The 16,927-nt window shown below is 50.0% G+C and overlaps 7 protein-coding genes across 7 annotated transcripts; 2 read left to right on the plus strand and 5 right to left on the minus strand.

The window, feature by feature from the left end:
* Nucleotides 1-874: 874 nt before the first annotated feature.
* On the plus strand, nucleotides 875-2,239 carry GT037_002788 (cloroperoxidase; the record flags this gene model as incomplete). The annotated part of the gene is made up of 1 exon (XM_038927835.1): nucleotides 875-2,239. The coding sequence occupies one exon, from the start codon at nucleotides 875-877 to the stop codon at nucleotides 2,237-2,239; it is 1,365 nt and encodes a 454-aa protein (XP_038789113.1).
* Nucleotides 2,240-2,778: 539 nt separating this feature from the next.
* GT037_002789 (uncharacterized protein) lies at nucleotides 2,779-3,162 on the minus strand (the record flags this gene model as incomplete). The annotated part of the gene is made up of 1 exon (XM_038927836.1): nucleotides 2,779-3,162. One exon carries the CDS (start codon nucleotides 3,160-3,162, stop codon nucleotides 2,779-2,781), a length of 384 nt encoding a protein of 127 aa, XP_038789114.1.
* Nucleotides 3,163-3,941: 779 nt separating this feature from the next.
* Nucleotides 3,942-4,286, minus strand: GT037_002790 (uncharacterized protein; the record flags this gene model as incomplete). The annotated part of the gene is made up of 1 exon (XM_038927837.1): nucleotides 3,942-4,286. The coding sequence occupies one exon, from the start codon at nucleotides 4,284-4,286 to the stop codon at nucleotides 3,942-3,944; it is 345 nt and encodes a 114-aa protein (XP_038789115.1).
* Nucleotides 4,287-4,585: 299 nt separating this feature from the next.
* GT037_002791 (uncharacterized protein) lies at nucleotides 4,586-5,000 on the minus strand (the record flags this gene model as incomplete). The annotated part of the gene is made up of 2 exons (XM_038927838.1): nucleotides 4,586-4,588; nucleotides 4,638-5,000. The coding sequence occupies 2 exons, from the start codon at nucleotides 4,998-5,000 to the stop codon at nucleotides 4,586-4,588; spliced, it is 366 nt and encodes a 121-aa protein (XP_038789116.1).
* Nucleotides 5,001-5,869: 869 nt separating this feature from the next.
* GT037_002792 (uncharacterized protein) lies at nucleotides 5,870-7,665 on the plus strand (the record flags this gene model as incomplete). The annotated part of the gene is made up of 3 exons (XM_038927839.1): nucleotides 5,870-6,769; nucleotides 6,832-7,109; nucleotides 7,197-7,665. 3 exons carry the CDS (start codon nucleotides 5,870-5,872, stop codon nucleotides 7,663-7,665), a joined length of 1,647 nt encoding a protein of 548 aa, XP_038789117.1.
* An 857-nt stretch (nucleotides 7,666-8,522) lies between these two features.
* GT037_002793 (uncharacterized protein) lies at nucleotides 8,523-9,974 on the minus strand (the record flags this gene model as incomplete). The annotated part of the gene is made up of 1 exon (XM_038927840.1): nucleotides 8,523-9,974. The coding sequence occupies one exon, from the start codon at nucleotides 9,972-9,974 to the stop codon at nucleotides 8,523-8,525; it is 1,452 nt and encodes a 483-aa protein (XP_038789118.1).
* A 4,372-nt stretch (nucleotides 9,975-14,346) lies between these two features.
* On the minus strand, nucleotides 14,347-16,621 carry GT037_002794 (uncharacterized protein; the record flags this gene model as incomplete). The annotated part of the gene is made up of 2 exons (XM_038927841.1): nucleotides 14,347-15,445; nucleotides 15,948-16,621. 2 exons carry the CDS (start codon nucleotides 16,619-16,621, stop codon nucleotides 14,347-14,349), a joined length of 1,773 nt encoding a protein of 590 aa, XP_038789119.1.
* Nucleotides 16,622-16,927: the final 306 nt, after the last annotated feature.

Raw genomic sequence — 16,927 nt, forward strand, 5'->3', positions numbered from 1 at the left:
CAAGAGTTGACGCAGTTTGCAGGCTCCGGACGAGCGGGCGGTAAGAAAAGACAAGGGTTGGACTGGGGGCGTTTTGTCAACGGCATCCATCACCGCTCAGTTGTATCGTGCGGTAACACATGCAACAAACTGAATCGAATTTCACCAGACGATGCTTCCTCCAGGTCCAATCCATGTGAGGACGACTTCTGCGATGTATGTTAGGAGGAATACCCAGCTATAGGAGACTGTCGGACGCCTTCGTAACTTTTCTGTGCACTTTCCGCACATATACGTCTAGTGATGGTGCTGTTGTAACTGGTGTCTATCTCCAATCATCTCTCAAAAGAACAACGCAGATGTACGACATCTTGCCTAGGACCTCACGCCTACTACATCGGGGTAACTAGGCATATAAGGGGGCTTAGAGAACACTCCATCATTCCTGGACTTCTTTCGTAGCCAACTCAGGGTCTGACTATACTGCAGATCGCGGAATGCCATCCGTTGTCCTCCAATAGCGCACTGTCGCTCATAGCTCCAGTCTTGGCAACGACACTTCCTAGCCATGTGAGCCTTGCAGATCGACGCAGGCGATTACTGCTTCGGGACGACCCTACAACTGCCCAAGACAACGCACTATAGTGTCACCGAGACGGTTAGCTACACCCTGACAAAGTAGCCCATGTACTAGTGGATCAACCACGAGAAGACACAGGGACTTATTCAGGGCTGAACAGATCGGCCATGAGCAGCTTTACGGGTGATCCTTATCTCCGCAATGGGAAGCTTACACTAATCTGCAGCGGTGGTTGCGAAGACATATAAGATACACGAGGCCTGCTCCAAGACATCCTTCTCGCCATCTCCTCCCCCTTCACTCTTGCGATACACAATGTTTGCAAAGACATCTCTCGTGCTCCTCGGCGGGCCAGCTCTGCTGGTCTCAGCTTTCCCTGAGATAGCTCGCATGGTCGCTGAGAAGCGTATTCAAGAGCGTCAAACGACGCCCCAAATTATCGAATTCCCAGAATACCCAGGCACTCCCAACCACGCCCTCTTCAATGAATTCGATCCCGCCCTACAACTCGTCAACACATCTGGCGAGCACGAATGGCGCGCTCCAGGCCCAGGAGACATCCGTGGTCCCTGTGCCGGCCTCAACGCCGCCGCAAATCACGGCTACATTCAGCGCGATGGTGTCGTCGATGCACAGAGCATCAACACCGGTCTGTGGCAAGCCTTCGGGCTCGACAAGACGGCTACTATTTTCCTAGAGACTGCGACCGCTTTCTTCAACGGTGACCCCATCTCCGGCCGCTGGAGCATCGGTCCCCACTCCGACAAGACCAGCTCCCTTCCCCCACTCATTGGCGACGCACTCGGCAATGAAACGGGAATCTGCGCATACGGTCATCTCAGAAGTGAGGGCGATGCCAGCATAACTCGTGGTGACTGGTTGGCACCTGAAATGAACTCCAACTGTCGCTCCTACCCGCAATACATGCAGGAGCTCTTCGATCTCGCGAACGCACGTACGGGGGGTAACATCACACCCCGCGTCCTCGCTGAGCACTCCAACAACCGCAAGAAACACAGCATCGCCACAAACCCGTTCTACTTCAGTCCGGCGTACGCTGGTGTTGCCTTTACTTTTGGTGCGCACATGTTCGCGTACCAGTTGCTTGCGAACCACAGCGCCGAGGCACCGCGCGGTTTCTTGACGCAAGACGTATTCATGGATTTCTTCAGTTACAAGCGCGATTCCAGCGGTACGTTGACGTACAAGTACGGCTACGAGCGCATCCCAGACAACTGGTACAAGCGCCACCCACTCGACCCGTGGACGCTCGCAGACATTGGCATCTCGACCGCACAACAGTGCGCTGCGTACCCATTGAACTGCCAGGTCGGCGGTAACACAGGCACGGTGAACAGTTTCTCGGGCGTCAACTTGGGTGATATCACCGGCGGGTTCATCAACCTCGCAGAGGATCTAAATGACCCGAAGAAGATGGGTTGCTTTATTGCGCAGACTGTGCAAGCGGATACCCCTTCTTTCTTGAGCAAGCTTCTTGGAGGAGCTGTCCTAAATGCTGCTTTAGATGCGGTTAACACTCGTCTTGGACCGGCGTTGCAGCCGCTTAAGGATCTGGGCGGTGGCTGCCAGGGCGTACCGGCGGGCAGGAGTATGTTCGATTATGGAATCAACTTTCCTGGTGCTACTCTTGAGACCGAAGGCCCGAGGTCTGGACTGTAGGACCAGTCTTTAGTGTTTGTTATCCGTAGTTGATAGATGAGGGTATCATTTGATGATAATGAAAATTCTTTAGCTTCAGACTGCCTCTTGATTCGTTCTCGTTCATATATCGAGCACTGTTCGATCCCATCGGACTTTTACTAGATCTCTCTGAACGTCCTGGAAGTGTGCTGAAGTACCATACTATTGGAATGATCTGAACTACTGCGATTTTCAATACGACCAGGATGGGTGAGTTATGAACATATTGTGGTGTGAAGTCGCCTAGCTCGCCATCGCTGTCAGCATAATTGGCTTGCAGGTTTGAAAGAGCTTGCACTCTGTATAGAACGTGAGACAACGAAGACTGTATGGTACACGGAAGAAATGACGTTAGGTCTTATTGTACAAATGGTATTTGCGAAAAGAGGAAAAGATCCGACAGGGAGACTGAGTTCTCAAAGACGAATGCCAGGTAAGCAGAAGGCCGACATGGCGACGGTGAGCTGATCAAGCCTTTGTTGCACGCTTCAACAAGCCTTTAAAGGTATGCAATCCGTTCAGAGCATAGCCAAGATGGCTGCCATCATCGCCACACCACCGCCAACCTCCATCTTACTGGCGCTACCGGTCAAGTTGCCCATAGCAGCCTGAGCACTGCCTGTGGCCATGACCATACCGTTAGACATTGTCATGCCGCTCTCCATCTGCATACTCATTGACATGGAAGACATTGCCGACTCCATAGCAGAGTTCATGGACGAAGCTTTTGATGCAAGAGCTGATTTATCTGTTGCGCTGGGCTCGTTGTTCCAAGCCATTGTGACGGGAGGCGCCGAGGGAGACATCATCGGGACCATTGATGTGATGGTGGCCGACGAGCTTTGTGCGAGTGCCGCTGGGGCGAAAGCGACCGCGACGGTGATGATGGTAGAGTAGCGCATGGTGGGAGTATTTGGAGTTCGCGAAAGCGCCTTAGATTCAAGGTGTACAAGAGCGTTGCTGGTGCGAGGTCGTCGGACGCGTTCGTGTCGGTTCGTAAAGAGTGTATTAGGTGAGACCGGCTCGTATAGTGGTTTCTGATGGTTTGTGTAGAGCAAGAGCTTTGAAAGGCGAACCGCGAGAGGTCCTTTCGCATCTAAATACCTTTCCACATCTCACGTACTCGTTCGAAAAGCTTCCGCTGTTTCGCAACCTACTACCTGTCATTGTGTCTAATTCATCTTCTGTGACGGTGTACGCGTCGGGAACTTCAGCCTCCGATCCACTGTGGCGCCGTGCAACAACGTATACAAGCCATATTCTCGTGAAACAAGCGAATGCAAGGGCGATGGTTGTCACGATGGGGTGAAGAAGTTTGGAAGGTGTTCGATGTTCGTTTCGGTCGGAACAATGATCGACGCTAGTCCGTGCTTGCCCGAAACGCCCAGCCTGAGGTTTGCGGAGCCGTGGTACCTCACCTCTTCCTTCTATCATCACTCTCAGCGACACTGATAGCGAAGCCATCAGATGACCGTCCTCATCACTACGCATCGGGTCTTACAATCTCATTGATATCTGCTTAGCTAGGAGCTGACGGCACTATTTCCTGGCGCGCATCCGCTGCTATGAATGTGCATGACGTGCGGTCAACATGACACAACACTATTGTCATCAACCTGACCCCGTCAAACAGCCAGGCTAAAGCCACTCTCGACTTCAACATCGTCGCATTTTTCACCCGCTACTTCTCTTCCTTAGCGAGTAACTCATCCGACTTCCAGCCCCGATCGCCCCGAATCTGCACGATGCACTCCATGTGTTCCGGACTCTCGTTCCAGGCATCAGGGCGGCATGGGTAGCGGAAGAGCGTGTTTTGCGCAAACGCCCACCGCAGATTCTCTGCACATGCGCTTATATCTGCTGGATCTGGAAGATCGATGCGATAGAGCTGTCGATATGGTGGGGAGCGACGAGGGCCAACAAAAGCATAAGCGCTATGCGGACCACTCTCACCCACTGGACCTCCGCGTGCGAACGCTAATTCAATTGCTTCGTCCTCTGATTCAGCTGCTACCTCCCAAGGCATGATCGCTTTTCCCGGAGGTGCGACATATGCTGTCGCCAGAAGGTATTGACTAGCCTGGGTCATCACATTTTCGTCCTATGGAGCAATTCTCGCGAACTCTTGCTCTTCTTCAATCCTTACCATTCTCTCTAGCCTGCCTTTAGTTTTCTTGCTCCCCTGCTGTGTCTTTGGTGTTATTGTCTCGCACATTGATGGAGTTGCTGTTAACAGCGTGTCTGTTCTCTTCCGTTTATTCAATGCTAATATATCTCCCACGATGCCACCCGAGTTCTCCCTTCTGCCTTTTTTGTTTCTTCCATCTACTACAAGCAGGGAATTTGTCGACGCGCTCAGTGGTGGTGGACGGCTCACCTCGGTCCATCGCCTGAACGCCTGGCGATCGCTATGTTCGTGTCGAATGGGAACTGCGCCGCCCACAAGCCGCAACACCGCATCGTAGTCGCGAGGGTAAAACCATGGTTCGTGTGGATTATTCATGCAATATTCGACCATTCGTGTCAAATCCAGCGCGTCATAACCTTGAGATTCACGTCGCACGTCCACGGTCAGGTTCTTGAATGGTATGTCACTCGCAGGTGTCTTCTTCGCACCGCCTGGTCCGGATGCTAGATGCCCTGTGACATCCAGATTGCTCTCGTCCCAGGTCGCCTTTCTCCTTTCATGGAAAGTCTTGTGTGCCTTAAACCGCCAGTTCTTATGTCCAGCTCTATGCATGGTTTCATTGATGGCTTGACGACAGGTATTCTGATTCCACTCCACCAACAGATCTCGGTGTGTGTTTACTATTGACCACAGCAGATGTGGAGATGCGCCGTTCGTATTCAGGCGGTATACGTTATCGCCGCAGTGCACGCTGTTCGGGAGATATGCTAGGAGCTCAACGGCTGTAATGTTCGCGCGCGCTGAAAAGAGGAGGTACCTTGGACGCGCTCTTGGACCAAGACCGTATCCATAATGTCCGTTGCGTGGTTTTGCTTTCGGTCGTGGCTTAAGCATAGGTGGCCCGGCTGCCGACGCCACTGCGCTACCAACGTGGAGAGTCGTTATAGTCGGAAATGGAAGATGTCCAAGAGACGGCGGTGCAACCGCAAGATATTTGGACGACGTTTTCGACAATGGCGGAGGATCCATCGTTACGAACACATACACCGTGCATTCGTGAGGGTTGGTCCCCGTGCTGGTTGTGGGAAAGTGCACGTGGTAACTAGAGCGTGCCTTGCATTTCTGTTATGGCCATCGTAAAATCAACAAAACAGCCACTCCGCCCGGTCCGAGCGTCATTTGGAGCAACTTTCGCTTGAGTTAGCTACACCCCGCTTCGCCGAAGTACCAAATTTCTGGTGTTCTGCAACATTTCTTGGAAAGTTGAAGTCCCTAGCTATTGAGCACTTCCCCGGATTGATAGTCAGGAAACAGCGGCGATCAGTCTGCTTGTCGACTTTTGCCAACACTTGCACACATCCACTTTGAGTAAGGCAGCCTTCGCGATTCCTGGTACCCATACAGTTTCTTTCTACACAATCCATTCATTTAGCTCTTCCGTGTGCTCAGCGAATCTTGTACTGACTATCGAATCAGTCGACATGGCCTCCATTGCTAAAAACAATGCTTTTGGCATGAACTGCCCGAGCTGGAATCTACCTTTCCCAGACGGCAACCTTACCGCTGCCGAGATCCTGGCGTACCTCCCACACTGGCTAAAGTCCATAGATGTTGTCGACCGTTTTGTTGTACATGGCGCGAAAGCTGGCCACCTCGCCGCTATGATCAACGAGTTTAGGGTCCAGCCATTAGGCCAAGAATTCAAGCCGAACTCTGCTATGGTCATGATCAAGTACGCTATGCGACGCGCAGGCTATCTGGACTGGACTTTTGGGTCGCACTCGGAGTATGAGCGCGAGATCCCGAGACCTGAAGACGACCTCAGCGTAACGAACTTCCGTACACCCAACCGTACCCACCCTAAGATTGTCACTACTGCTACTCCTAAAAAGGTCAAAGTCAACGAGGATTGTGAGCCGCTGGACTTCAAGGTCCTCGCGCTACATGTGAAAGAACATCCGTCTGGCGATGACGCACTCGACCTTACCCGCTGTGTGAAATACGCTATCGAGCACGAAGAGGAAAAGTGGCTCTTTCCCACCGACTTTCAGCGTCTCATTGCTCACCTCGGCGGTCCGGCGACTGTCACTCTCGCTCACCACGACAGGCAAGTATTTGCTCGTCACGACAACTACGTCTTTTCATCCGTCAAGTCTACACCCAGTAAAGGTCAGACACCAAACAGCAAGATCAGAACCCCACGCAGCATCAACAGAACGTTTGTTCGCGATATCGACTCGGTTGCTATCTCGATGTCGGCAACACCCAACAAGCGTGCTGTAGATGGTCTGGGAAAAGTGCTGGATGGCAACAAGAGGAGGAGCAGTAGGCTCGTCGGTAGGCAGATCAACTTCACTCAAGAGTCTGAAATAGATGTCGCGGTATGCTTGAGATTCACTTCAGCGACGATGGTGTTTGAAGACGTTGCTTACATTGGTTCCAGGACAAGGACTACTCCGACTCGCCCTACAACACTCCCCCAAAGAAACGGAAGCTGTCCCGTCTGCCGCTCACTCCCAATTCATCTACCGATGATGATGAGTTTGTGCAAGGCGAGTCAGAGCCTGACGAAGACATTCCCGAAGACAACGTGAGTGATGTTGAAGAAGCTGCTTCGCCGGTCCGTACATCTCGCGGTCGCCTTGCTGCGCGTAAGGCTAGATCCAACATCAAAGCTGCTTTCGTACCTGAGCGCCGACCATTGAAGCTCAAAGTTCCTGGGTAAGTCCCCACTCAGACTGTTTCTGTTAGCTCGATTACATGTTCTCTAGTAGTCGGTCACAAGATATCGCGCTAATGTTGGATTAGTATTGGCCCGTCACCTCAGAAAGCCCAGCGACAGCGGGGGGTGCCGTCATTCATGACTACCCATTACGCCCCAGAAGTAATGGATGCTGCGCGCGAGTATCTCAACCGTGAACCGATCTATCTCACACCTCCTGTCCTCTCTGAAGGCCGCCTTAGGATCGACGACTACAGTATTTACCTCTATTCCTCTCCCCCACACACCTCTATGGAAGCCATGTACGCGTCTGCGTATGACTACGCCCGCTTCAATGGCCCTCGCCGCCACGCCCCATTCCGCGAGCTTCACCTGCTGAGCCAGCCTTACCGGAACGATACAAGTGACTGGGCCGAGAACATTCGTTGGGCTAAGCAGCAGTTCGCTATGTTTGGTAGCATCTGGACGGAGTATGACTATTTCCTTGAGTGTATCACGGCGCATAGGCATGAGATTGGATGGGTTAGTGAGGAGGTTATCAGAGACGGCATGTGATTTGGTCGGTGACTGGCGGTACTGAGTAAAAGGCTGCGCATCGTGCTCCGGTTTTCTCCGAGCTAAATCTCGCTTTGTAGCCTGTGCATCGTTGTATTCATGTTTGATGGATCTACATTTAGGCACATAATTGAAAACATGAAAGTGAGAACAACATCTCCTTGCAGCATACCTTTACTGGAGATGACAGTGTCACTTCACTAGTGCGCTTGGTCGAAAACCAACGTGTAATGTATTGTTGCACCCTCTCCATCATTCGAATTGCATGACACATCGTATGACTACGTCTTCGAGTTGCAAGCAGCAGCGAAATCTTGGGAACATTGCGCATCTTGTATCTGTACGCACATACGATAGTGCACGAGGCCTAGCGTAGACATCTTATCATAACAATTGGGTGCTCAGTTAGACAGCAGCTTGAGCGGAAATCGAAGAGATATCGGAAACGAAGAATATTTCCGAAATGTTCTGAGTATTGTAACGAAACGTAGAGACAACACAGGACAAGATTTTGCTGACTATGCCACGTTGTATCGGATGAGATACTGGAATACTGAGTGCAGACGTCTTCAGGCTACCTGAATTCAAAGGCAAGGGTATGATGCAAAAGTTGTACAAGACGCCCAGCTCCTCCAAGGAGTCTTATCGAAAGCACCATGTCATGCTCGCTGACCTTCCAAACGCTCCGGTCACATCGAAACCCAGGCTCAATGAAACAGATTCTCAAACATCCCAATCTTCCGGGAGATCAGTGTCCAATTCACAGTCTAACGCGGTATGATCCAACAACGATTGAATCATCAGCCGCATTCTTCACGAGGCTGCCGAACGGGTTGCGAAACTGAAACGGTTAGAGCTCAAAGTGTGTCTTGTGCGAAAGCGCAACTGACATCATCCAATGAGTCAAAGTTGGCGTGTTCCGAGCCAACTCGAGGAGACCTCATACCGTGTTTTGGGCCGATATAACCAGGAATCTCATGGCTAGAAGACTTCAGCATCTCAGTATCAACCTGATTAACTCCAAAAGACGTAGCAGGGTGGTCGTAGTGAGTGACATGCCAATTCGTCGGAGACGAAGGCCATGATCCATAGCTAGCAGCGATAATCTCATTGCTGAGAGCGCCAGAAGAAGGCATCATGACAGAGGCTTCATTTGAAATAGGCGGTAGTTGGCCATGAATACTGCGATTATGCTCGAGATAACGACGCACGACTTCAGAGGTAGTCGTCATCTCTTTACGGATTTCAAAATAAGAAGTTCCGTGAGCGACGAGCCACTTGACATACAGCATGTCCATGTCATTCTCATCCATCTCAGACAAGATGCGCGCCAATTCGACGGCGGAATTGTTTATAGGCAGGGCGATTAGAAGAGAGTTATTGGGCGACTGATTGCTATTGGCGGAGGGAATGTCGAAGTCATGAGGATCTTGAATTGGCATATCCACAGGGTCATTGGCAGCATCAAGAGCAGATTGCTCAGTAAGAGCATGTTTCTGAAGATACTTTTCGGTCGCCGCCTTCTGCGCCGCTGTGAACTTATAGTAGCTAGTTTCCTGGGAAGTATTGGCCTGGTGCTCAGAAGGCGTCTCGACCCAGCTGACCTGCCTCCAGCGGTTAAAGAGTTCGCGGTCTCGATGATCGGGGTTCACAGACTGGGGACCACCTAAGAGCCGCGTGAGGAAGCCATAGTCGCGTGGAAACATTAGAGCCAAGTCCTCGTTAGCGGCAGCTGCCTTGACATATCGGGTCAGATCTAGCTCGTCGTCGCCAGAGGGGAAGACCACGACATCAATCGCTAGCAACGCAAAACGGACATTGGGAACAGGCGGTCGCTTGTGACGGCCCTCCCTAGTGTTATCCTCGCAGTAATTCTGGACGCCGACGAATGTCAAGTTCTCGTGGTCCCAAGCCTGCCCAGGTTTCTTGTACCGACCAGCCTTGTGGCGAGTCTCGGTCCACTTCTCTTCTTGAAGATAATCACGCATTGTCGCTTGAGTGATGTGACGCATGGCGTTGGCAGCCGTCGCGGGAGTGTGGTGATCTTTCACCGTGGCTCGAAACCATGCAGAGATCCTGGCCAAAGTTTGAGCATCAGCGCCGTTCTGAATGAAGCGATAAAGGACGCCAGGAGTTCGGAGTAGCTCAGGAAGGAACACCGTATGCTCCACACCGGTGATATTGCCGGTTTGTGGAATGCGGAGGTATCTTGTGATTGCGTGCGGACCGAAAATAGAGGAAGGAGACTTGCGGTCTGAGCCGTCTTTGTTCTTCGAAGGAATTTTCTTGATTACTGGTTGCTTCGGCATGCTGATCTGGGATGTGAGCGTTAGCACAGCTTATCAAGAGCAAACAGCATCCGTCGACGGAGTGCGCCAATGCTTCTTCAATTTTTCGAGGCCACTGAAGTTGATACTTACAAATAGCAAACTAGCTCCTGGATTTGGTTATTCGCGAGATCTTACAAAGCAAACAGATAATTCAAGGAAGTTGTCAACCAACTTTGGTTTTGTCGATAGTGCAAGTCGAGACACGCTTATGGTAGAAGCCGATCTGATGAGTACATAGGAAGGGACCTTAGCTTAGAGCTGTACCAAGACAAGACAAGATTCTCGCTCGGAGATTGTTCTAGCGCGTCGACGTGGTCATTCGCTGAATTGCTGCTTTAATAACGCTCAAAATCGGAACACCAAGGCTAGTCCCTTCGAGAAACCGGAATCGGCAATGTAGCTGGAGGAACTCAGGCCTTAACTGATACCCCACACTTGGGGGTTGTCCACATGAACGGTAAAAAGGGCGCAAAGAGTCAGCTTGATGGAAAGGGCTCTGCTCCTCGCTCATAACGCCTCTGCAAATTCTGATTAAAGGCGACAGCAGGAGCCGATGTCGCCAATACAGCCCCGCGGTGACGTCCAGAGAATTTCCATGTTGCACGCACGGCAACCGCGAGATGACTAACGTGTGTTGGTGAATGGCAGAGCGGTCCGTCGAACACCTCTCGATGTCTGGCATCGTTGACATATATACAGGTGACACTGGCTGACAGCGTGATGGTTGGCTACGGTAAAATGCCCTGACGTTTTGATGTATGTGTAGCAAGCAGCAATACATGGGCTATCGGTCGAGTCTAGTTTCGGTTTTTCCTTTTCCAACTGTTTGGTGTTTCATTCGGGACTAAGAATGTATATCCTGTCAGTAACATAGTCTGTGTGATCGCGGTGATGACTGTTTCGTCCACATTTACATGGGCTCTCTCAACAATAGTGACAATGGTGATCCGGGAGGCGTGAGTAGACCTCTCTCGTCTATTTAGGTTTGATTGTACATCTTGCTACACCATAGGCAATGGGGAGCGTTGTGACGGTGATGCAAAACGATGGCGGTGATAGTGGGACAGTCTAAGCGAGACGATACCTATCGTTGGAAGCACCAGGCTCAACCGAAATTGGGGAAAAGGCAAATTTCATCAGAACACACCAAATGCAATGCTGGAAGCGAGGTAGTAGACATTTACCGGTTGTAGACCTGTCCGCCTCTCTTTTCCTAGACAGAAGTCTTCTTTCGCCGTAGAGGCGACGAAGGGCTGATCTAAAACAGCTAGTATCTGCCAGTCTATACACATATGTAATGTTTACAAGAAGAATGTGATCGATGGCGGACCACCATGTCCCTACGATGTGATACATTTCACCAGGGAGACGATGGGAGACGAAGGACCGCTTCGCGAAGTGGTTCACGTACGACCGAATTGCAAATCGCTGAACCAGAACGCGGAATGCCGCAATGAGAACTGCAAATTTGGTCACGCGTATGAGCACGAGCGATTAGTTTCTTTAGTAGGTTTACGTCAAAATGCGATCCGAGGAATCGCAAAGGGTGATCACAATGTCCCCTCACGCATGATACGAAAGGGCATGACAGAAGAAACATATTTCCCTAGGTCTGCGACTCACAGCACTCGCCCAAATGAGTTCAACAAAAGGAGAGCGGAAGAGGAGGCTGGTGACGGTCGTTGTAATGGCGACGGCCGCTCAGTTCGCCCACGACATGGTGGTGGTGGCGGATATAACGATAGGTATCACGACAACCATTACGATGAACATCGCGGTGGCGGAAACGGGTATGGTGGCGGATATCATGGTCGCAATGGCTACGGTGATGCAAAACGATGGCGGTGATAGTGGGACAGTCTACATAAGCGAGACGATAACTAGTATTGTTGGAAGCACTAGGCTTACGTTACGATTTTTGCATGTCATAAAAGTATCTACATTACGCTTCCAACATTGCCTCTAGTGTACTCTAATGAAATTTGCCTCTTCCACAATTTTGGTTGAGTCTAGTGAATATACTGCTCTTACAAAGCCACGAGCGCTCGAACTACGTTGAGCATGATCATTGTATCAACATCCGCCCGATGTATTTCTATATTTTCAAGACCGTACAAATAACGATATACATCCTGAAGTCTGTACGTTTTGCTTTTTATTATGTTCTGAGCGAGATAGTAAACATTTACTAGTTGTAAACTTATCCGCTTCTCTTTTCCTAGACAGAAGTCTTCTTTCGCTGTAGAGGCGACGAATAGCTAATCTAAACCAGCTAGTATCTTCTAGAAAATCTGCATATTAATTGTTGTAGCGTATAAAATGATAGCATGGGTTGCTGGGTTAAAGCCTTTTCTTATTAAGACTCGACGCATTTAAGTGAATGTAGTGCCCTATGCCTTGCCGTTTAGGTTGATGCGGGAGGAACAAGCCCGGATTCTTAGTAATGTAAGAGAATTAAACGAATAAGCAAGAACTATACGTATCTAGCCTCACTTGCTTCGTGGAATTAATGTCCTAGAGGGCATAGCGAATAATACCTGCTGAATAATTAATTAACAGTAGCACTATTATAATCTAAAGGGCAACACAATATGACCTCGCTACTGTACTTACGAATACAGACCTTGAAGGCGACTTAGCAGGCGTATTTAAGAATAGTAAACTCCGTGTTGATTAGCTAAAGGTTGTCTAGTGTCTTAACAGATTCTCGTAACTATTTCAACTCTTCTTGCTACTTTTCTGTAGATGGGTAATCTAGTCGAGCTGTCGCCCGTTTAACATAGAATTTGCAGTGTCTGAAGCCGGGTGCTGATGGATAATCGCATGCAGACGGACAGTTCTTTGCGAGGGTGCTAGAGGGCCCGACTCGTAGTAGACGCTGCGAAGTACATTGGCAGGATGATATTAATAGGGATAGTCCCTTCGGCAAAGCCTGTTTTCTTGTTTGATAGGCCATGTACAGTCTGATATCCTAATCTAGGTCCTGTAGGAGGGTATCTCGATATACTACCTTATTTACAGCGTCCTAGTCAGCATTGTTAAACACTACGATATCTTCGAGTGACAATAATTTGACCGCACGTAACACCGCGCGACAGCTGAGCTCCTTTACCTATTCTAGTGGGACATGGTTGGCTAGAACAGGAACAGCCGGCTGCATCACTGGCGATACCATTGTATGATTTGTATCACCAGCGGCAGTCGCTCGATATATGCGCCCGTTCTACACACTGTCGGTGATTATGATCTAATGAGAGCAAATAATATAGTTGTGGGAACGTACAACGCGGTTGTCTGTTTGGCGAGCATTGTCGATCAAGATTAGAATCCGTGTGGGGTGTAGGCTCGAACGACAACGACTCTGGCGATAAGAGGGAGCTCCGAGACAACTTGGTAGGAGTCGTATTGATCTGTGGGAGGTGCCATAGTCTGCCTGGAAGGTTCTGGAGTTAGGGCGGCAGTTTTATGGCGAGCTGATTTAGTGAGGAGGAATCTGATCAGAAATTAGTGGTCGAAAGGGTGCAAGTTATTTGCGTGCTAACAGTGGTCAGCAAGTAGCTTCTTCTATAGGGTTCTCGGATGCGGCGTCCCACGAGTATGTCTAGAACTGCGAGATCGTGCGCCAACTTTAGGTGCGCTCCTAGAAGACTAAACACAATTCCAAGAGTTCAAAGTATCATGCACCAATGAAGAAAGAGAGTGATGGATGTTGCGCTCTACCGAACGTTCGAGTCACGTGTCCTCGAGCAGAATATAAACATTTGTAGAGGTTGTGGTAGCCAGACAGCGTAGAAAGAGACTTAATAGAATTCATAACATGGGATCAGTTAGAGCGCTTGTTTGCTGCACACACCACAAAGTCCAGATTATCCGGCCACATGACGGTGGGGAGCTTGCCATTCGCCTTGGTCTGAGGTGGAAACTCACCACGACAGATCAAAACCAGCGCACGTCTCCTTGTGTTCGCCCACGCTCGCTTCTGAATACAACGCTTCGTCGAGCACAAATGCTACTCCAAGTTATTGCATCTGCTCTTGCGAAGTCGACGAGTTGTGTGGGATCGCTCAGCGATCAGGTCGCCCCACGAAACGAGATCGCGCCGGCACCTCGCCTGCCACGCACCGCCCTGGAAATTGGCCTCCTGGACAAGGAAAACGTCATCACTTCATACATGCGCTACACCATGGATGTCGGTCTGTTTTCGATAACTAAACTCATAGTAATTTCATTCTTCAAGTCATACACACAAATAATTTATACACCTCTGCTTTGAACATCAATCTAGGTTCCTTATATCATAGCATCCAAAGAACGGCAGCGCCAACGAGAATTTCCCGAGAAAGTCTCTTCTCTAGGCTGACGTGTCTGGTTCCTCCACACGACCTTGCATGATAGCAGAAAATAATGTCTCAAATTCGCTTTCATGGTTCGGTTCTGTTTCCATGACATACGCGGATGGCGCTCCTCCTTCTACTGCTGTCACATCGCGTATTGGCGCCGCTGTCTCTGCAACTGCCTCCCCAAATTCGTGCAGCTGGCTTGTGAGCTCGTCTAATTGACTTATACGCTGGTCGAGACCTTGCAAGAAAAAGTCCAGATTCGCTCTCCTGACATGATTCAACCGGCAATTCGGGTTGGAACAGTCGTGAGCTTCACACATTTTCTTCTGGCGTTGATGTGATGCCTCTCGTCTTTGCTCTTCCGTTTGTGCTTGTACCTTTAGTTCTTCCTCCGTTGGTGGATCGTCCTCAGCTTCTACCAGCGGAAACATTTTCCTCTGCTCGTCAAGTCTATATCTGCTTAGTATCCTTTCAGTACCTTCCAATCTAAGCATCTCCATATCTGTGTCTTCTGTGTCTCCATCTCGTTCATCTGTATCATCATCAAACTCCGTCGCCGTGCCTGAAGGAGTAGAGACGTGTGTATCGTAAGAGTCGTCGATTCCAGGATCGGTGAAAGACCCTGCTTTTGGTTTATGTCTTGTATCGATATTTTTCTTAGAAGGAATGTTCCATGATGGCAGTAGTGATGGTGATAGAGATAGCGAATCTCCAGACGCTGTTTGTGGTGCCGGCTGGACGACAGGCGCTGTGGCCGACGCCTTCGCAACCCACTTAGAACCCGACAAGGTATCGTGCTTGCGTGGTCGGCAGCGAGGTCTTCTCTCAATTTGTTCAGTACCCTCCGAGGCAGCTGCATTGAGCGCTGTCGAGTGCGCTTGGGCGACTTTCTTATGTTTGTAATAGCCCGCTGGGAGACCATCTTTGCGTGGACGACCGACTGGGTTCTTGCTTTTTGGTGCACTTTTAGGCATATCGTATCTTTTCTTTCTTGAATACTTGATGTGATGCGATATCTTGCGGCTTTGTTTGTAGAGGAGGTGTGACGCGGTCTCGTTAAAGATGTAGTGGGAGAAAAAGAAGTGGTAAGTACAGTTGAGCGACATGTGTCTGTTACTCTGTTACTGTTATCCTTTCCCAATCGCCGTGGTTTTAACAGTCTTACTTCTCTCAGAAATTGGTTCCCTCTCCTCCTACAACACTCCAAGGCTGCTGTGGGCAATGAGGCTATCCAAGGTTGGCATGTCATGCTACCAAGATCTGCTACTAAAGCACTCCAATCGGCCACTGCTAGCCATCGAATCTATGGAATCTGATTACCATATTCCGTGGGGTTATCGCATCGGTCCTCTCCGATGGCTCTACGGCTGCTGTCCATGTACCGATCGTGGCATCCCCATCCATCTGTCTTTCACGGTAGCGAACGCAAGCCAATCACGACTTCCGTCTTTGAACCGCGACCCACACGAAACCAAACTCTAGAAAGTATGCGATTGGTGAGCCCGACTATAAAGAAGCCAACGCTTGATATCGCGTATTCGGTCTCTTCAATGAAGGGTCTCGAACGGCATACCTTCACAGCCATTCGTTCGTCTCTATCTCGTCGTCGAACGGAGTTCCAGTCTTCTGACGATAGAATGACTCCACAGTGGGAGTCACAGGTGTAATATCGTCTATGCTTAATGCGCTGACGTCTTGCGCAGAGTTCCATGGGATATTCGAATACTGATTAGACGAGAACGTATGCGACGAGTACAAGTCCGCCATCGATTGGAGGGTTCCTTCAGCCACGCTGTCGTAGGTGGAACCTGAAAAACTCCTAACAGCTCCTTGGTTTTCCGACTGATAATCCAGGCTAGCCGTGAAGTCCTCCCAAGCTTGGATGCAGTCTAGGCTCCAGATGTCCGCGTTGCGCTTACCGATGGTCCAGCCAAAACCATCTTCGAGATTTTCACCATTCAGACCATGATCTGAGCCGCGACATGAATCGCGGCTAGTTACATCTTTGTTCTTTGGTTGAACATCTTCAACAGATGCTTCGTCAACCAGAGACTGTAAATTCTTTCTGTCACTCAGGACTTGAGCGGTTTGCTGTTCGATAGAGTCGATGACGTATCGTAGGCTTTGAGCCTTGAGTGAAGGTTGGCCCAGCTCACCTTCCAGTAGGAAACGCCATGTCGCTAGACCGACAGCATCGAAAGGAGGGTTCTTCTCCCCAAATTTCACGCTATAAAACTTGCTAAAATCGCTGAAGTGGTCCTTTTCTTCTTTCGGGATAAAGCTCATTGCTGAAGGGATATCTACCACCAGATAATCTGCTAAGGCTCGTACGTCGGCCGCAACGTAGACGACTGGGTCTTTCCCAAAGGACGCATGTGCGAGCCGAGTCGCCATAGCTAGCTCAAACTCACCTTTGGTTGGAGGGCACTATATGCGCATTAACCCCCGGCTGATCAATAACTCCATTCCGTAAAAGTTGGTACGCTGAAGTATCTCAGCAACGTGATTGGGGTAAACTCGCCTATCAACGCGTTTTTGTGAATCTGACTGCGCAAAACGGACACAACGAGCCAGTTTTGAATCAATGTGGAA

This window comes from Alternaria burnsii (assembly GCF_013036055.1).
Source record: "Alternaria burnsii strain CBS107.38 chromosome Unknown 746, whole genome shotgun sequence".
Classification (NCBI taxonomy): domain Eukaryota; kingdom Fungi; phylum Ascomycota; class Dothideomycetes; order Pleosporales; family Pleosporaceae; genus Alternaria; species Alternaria burnsii.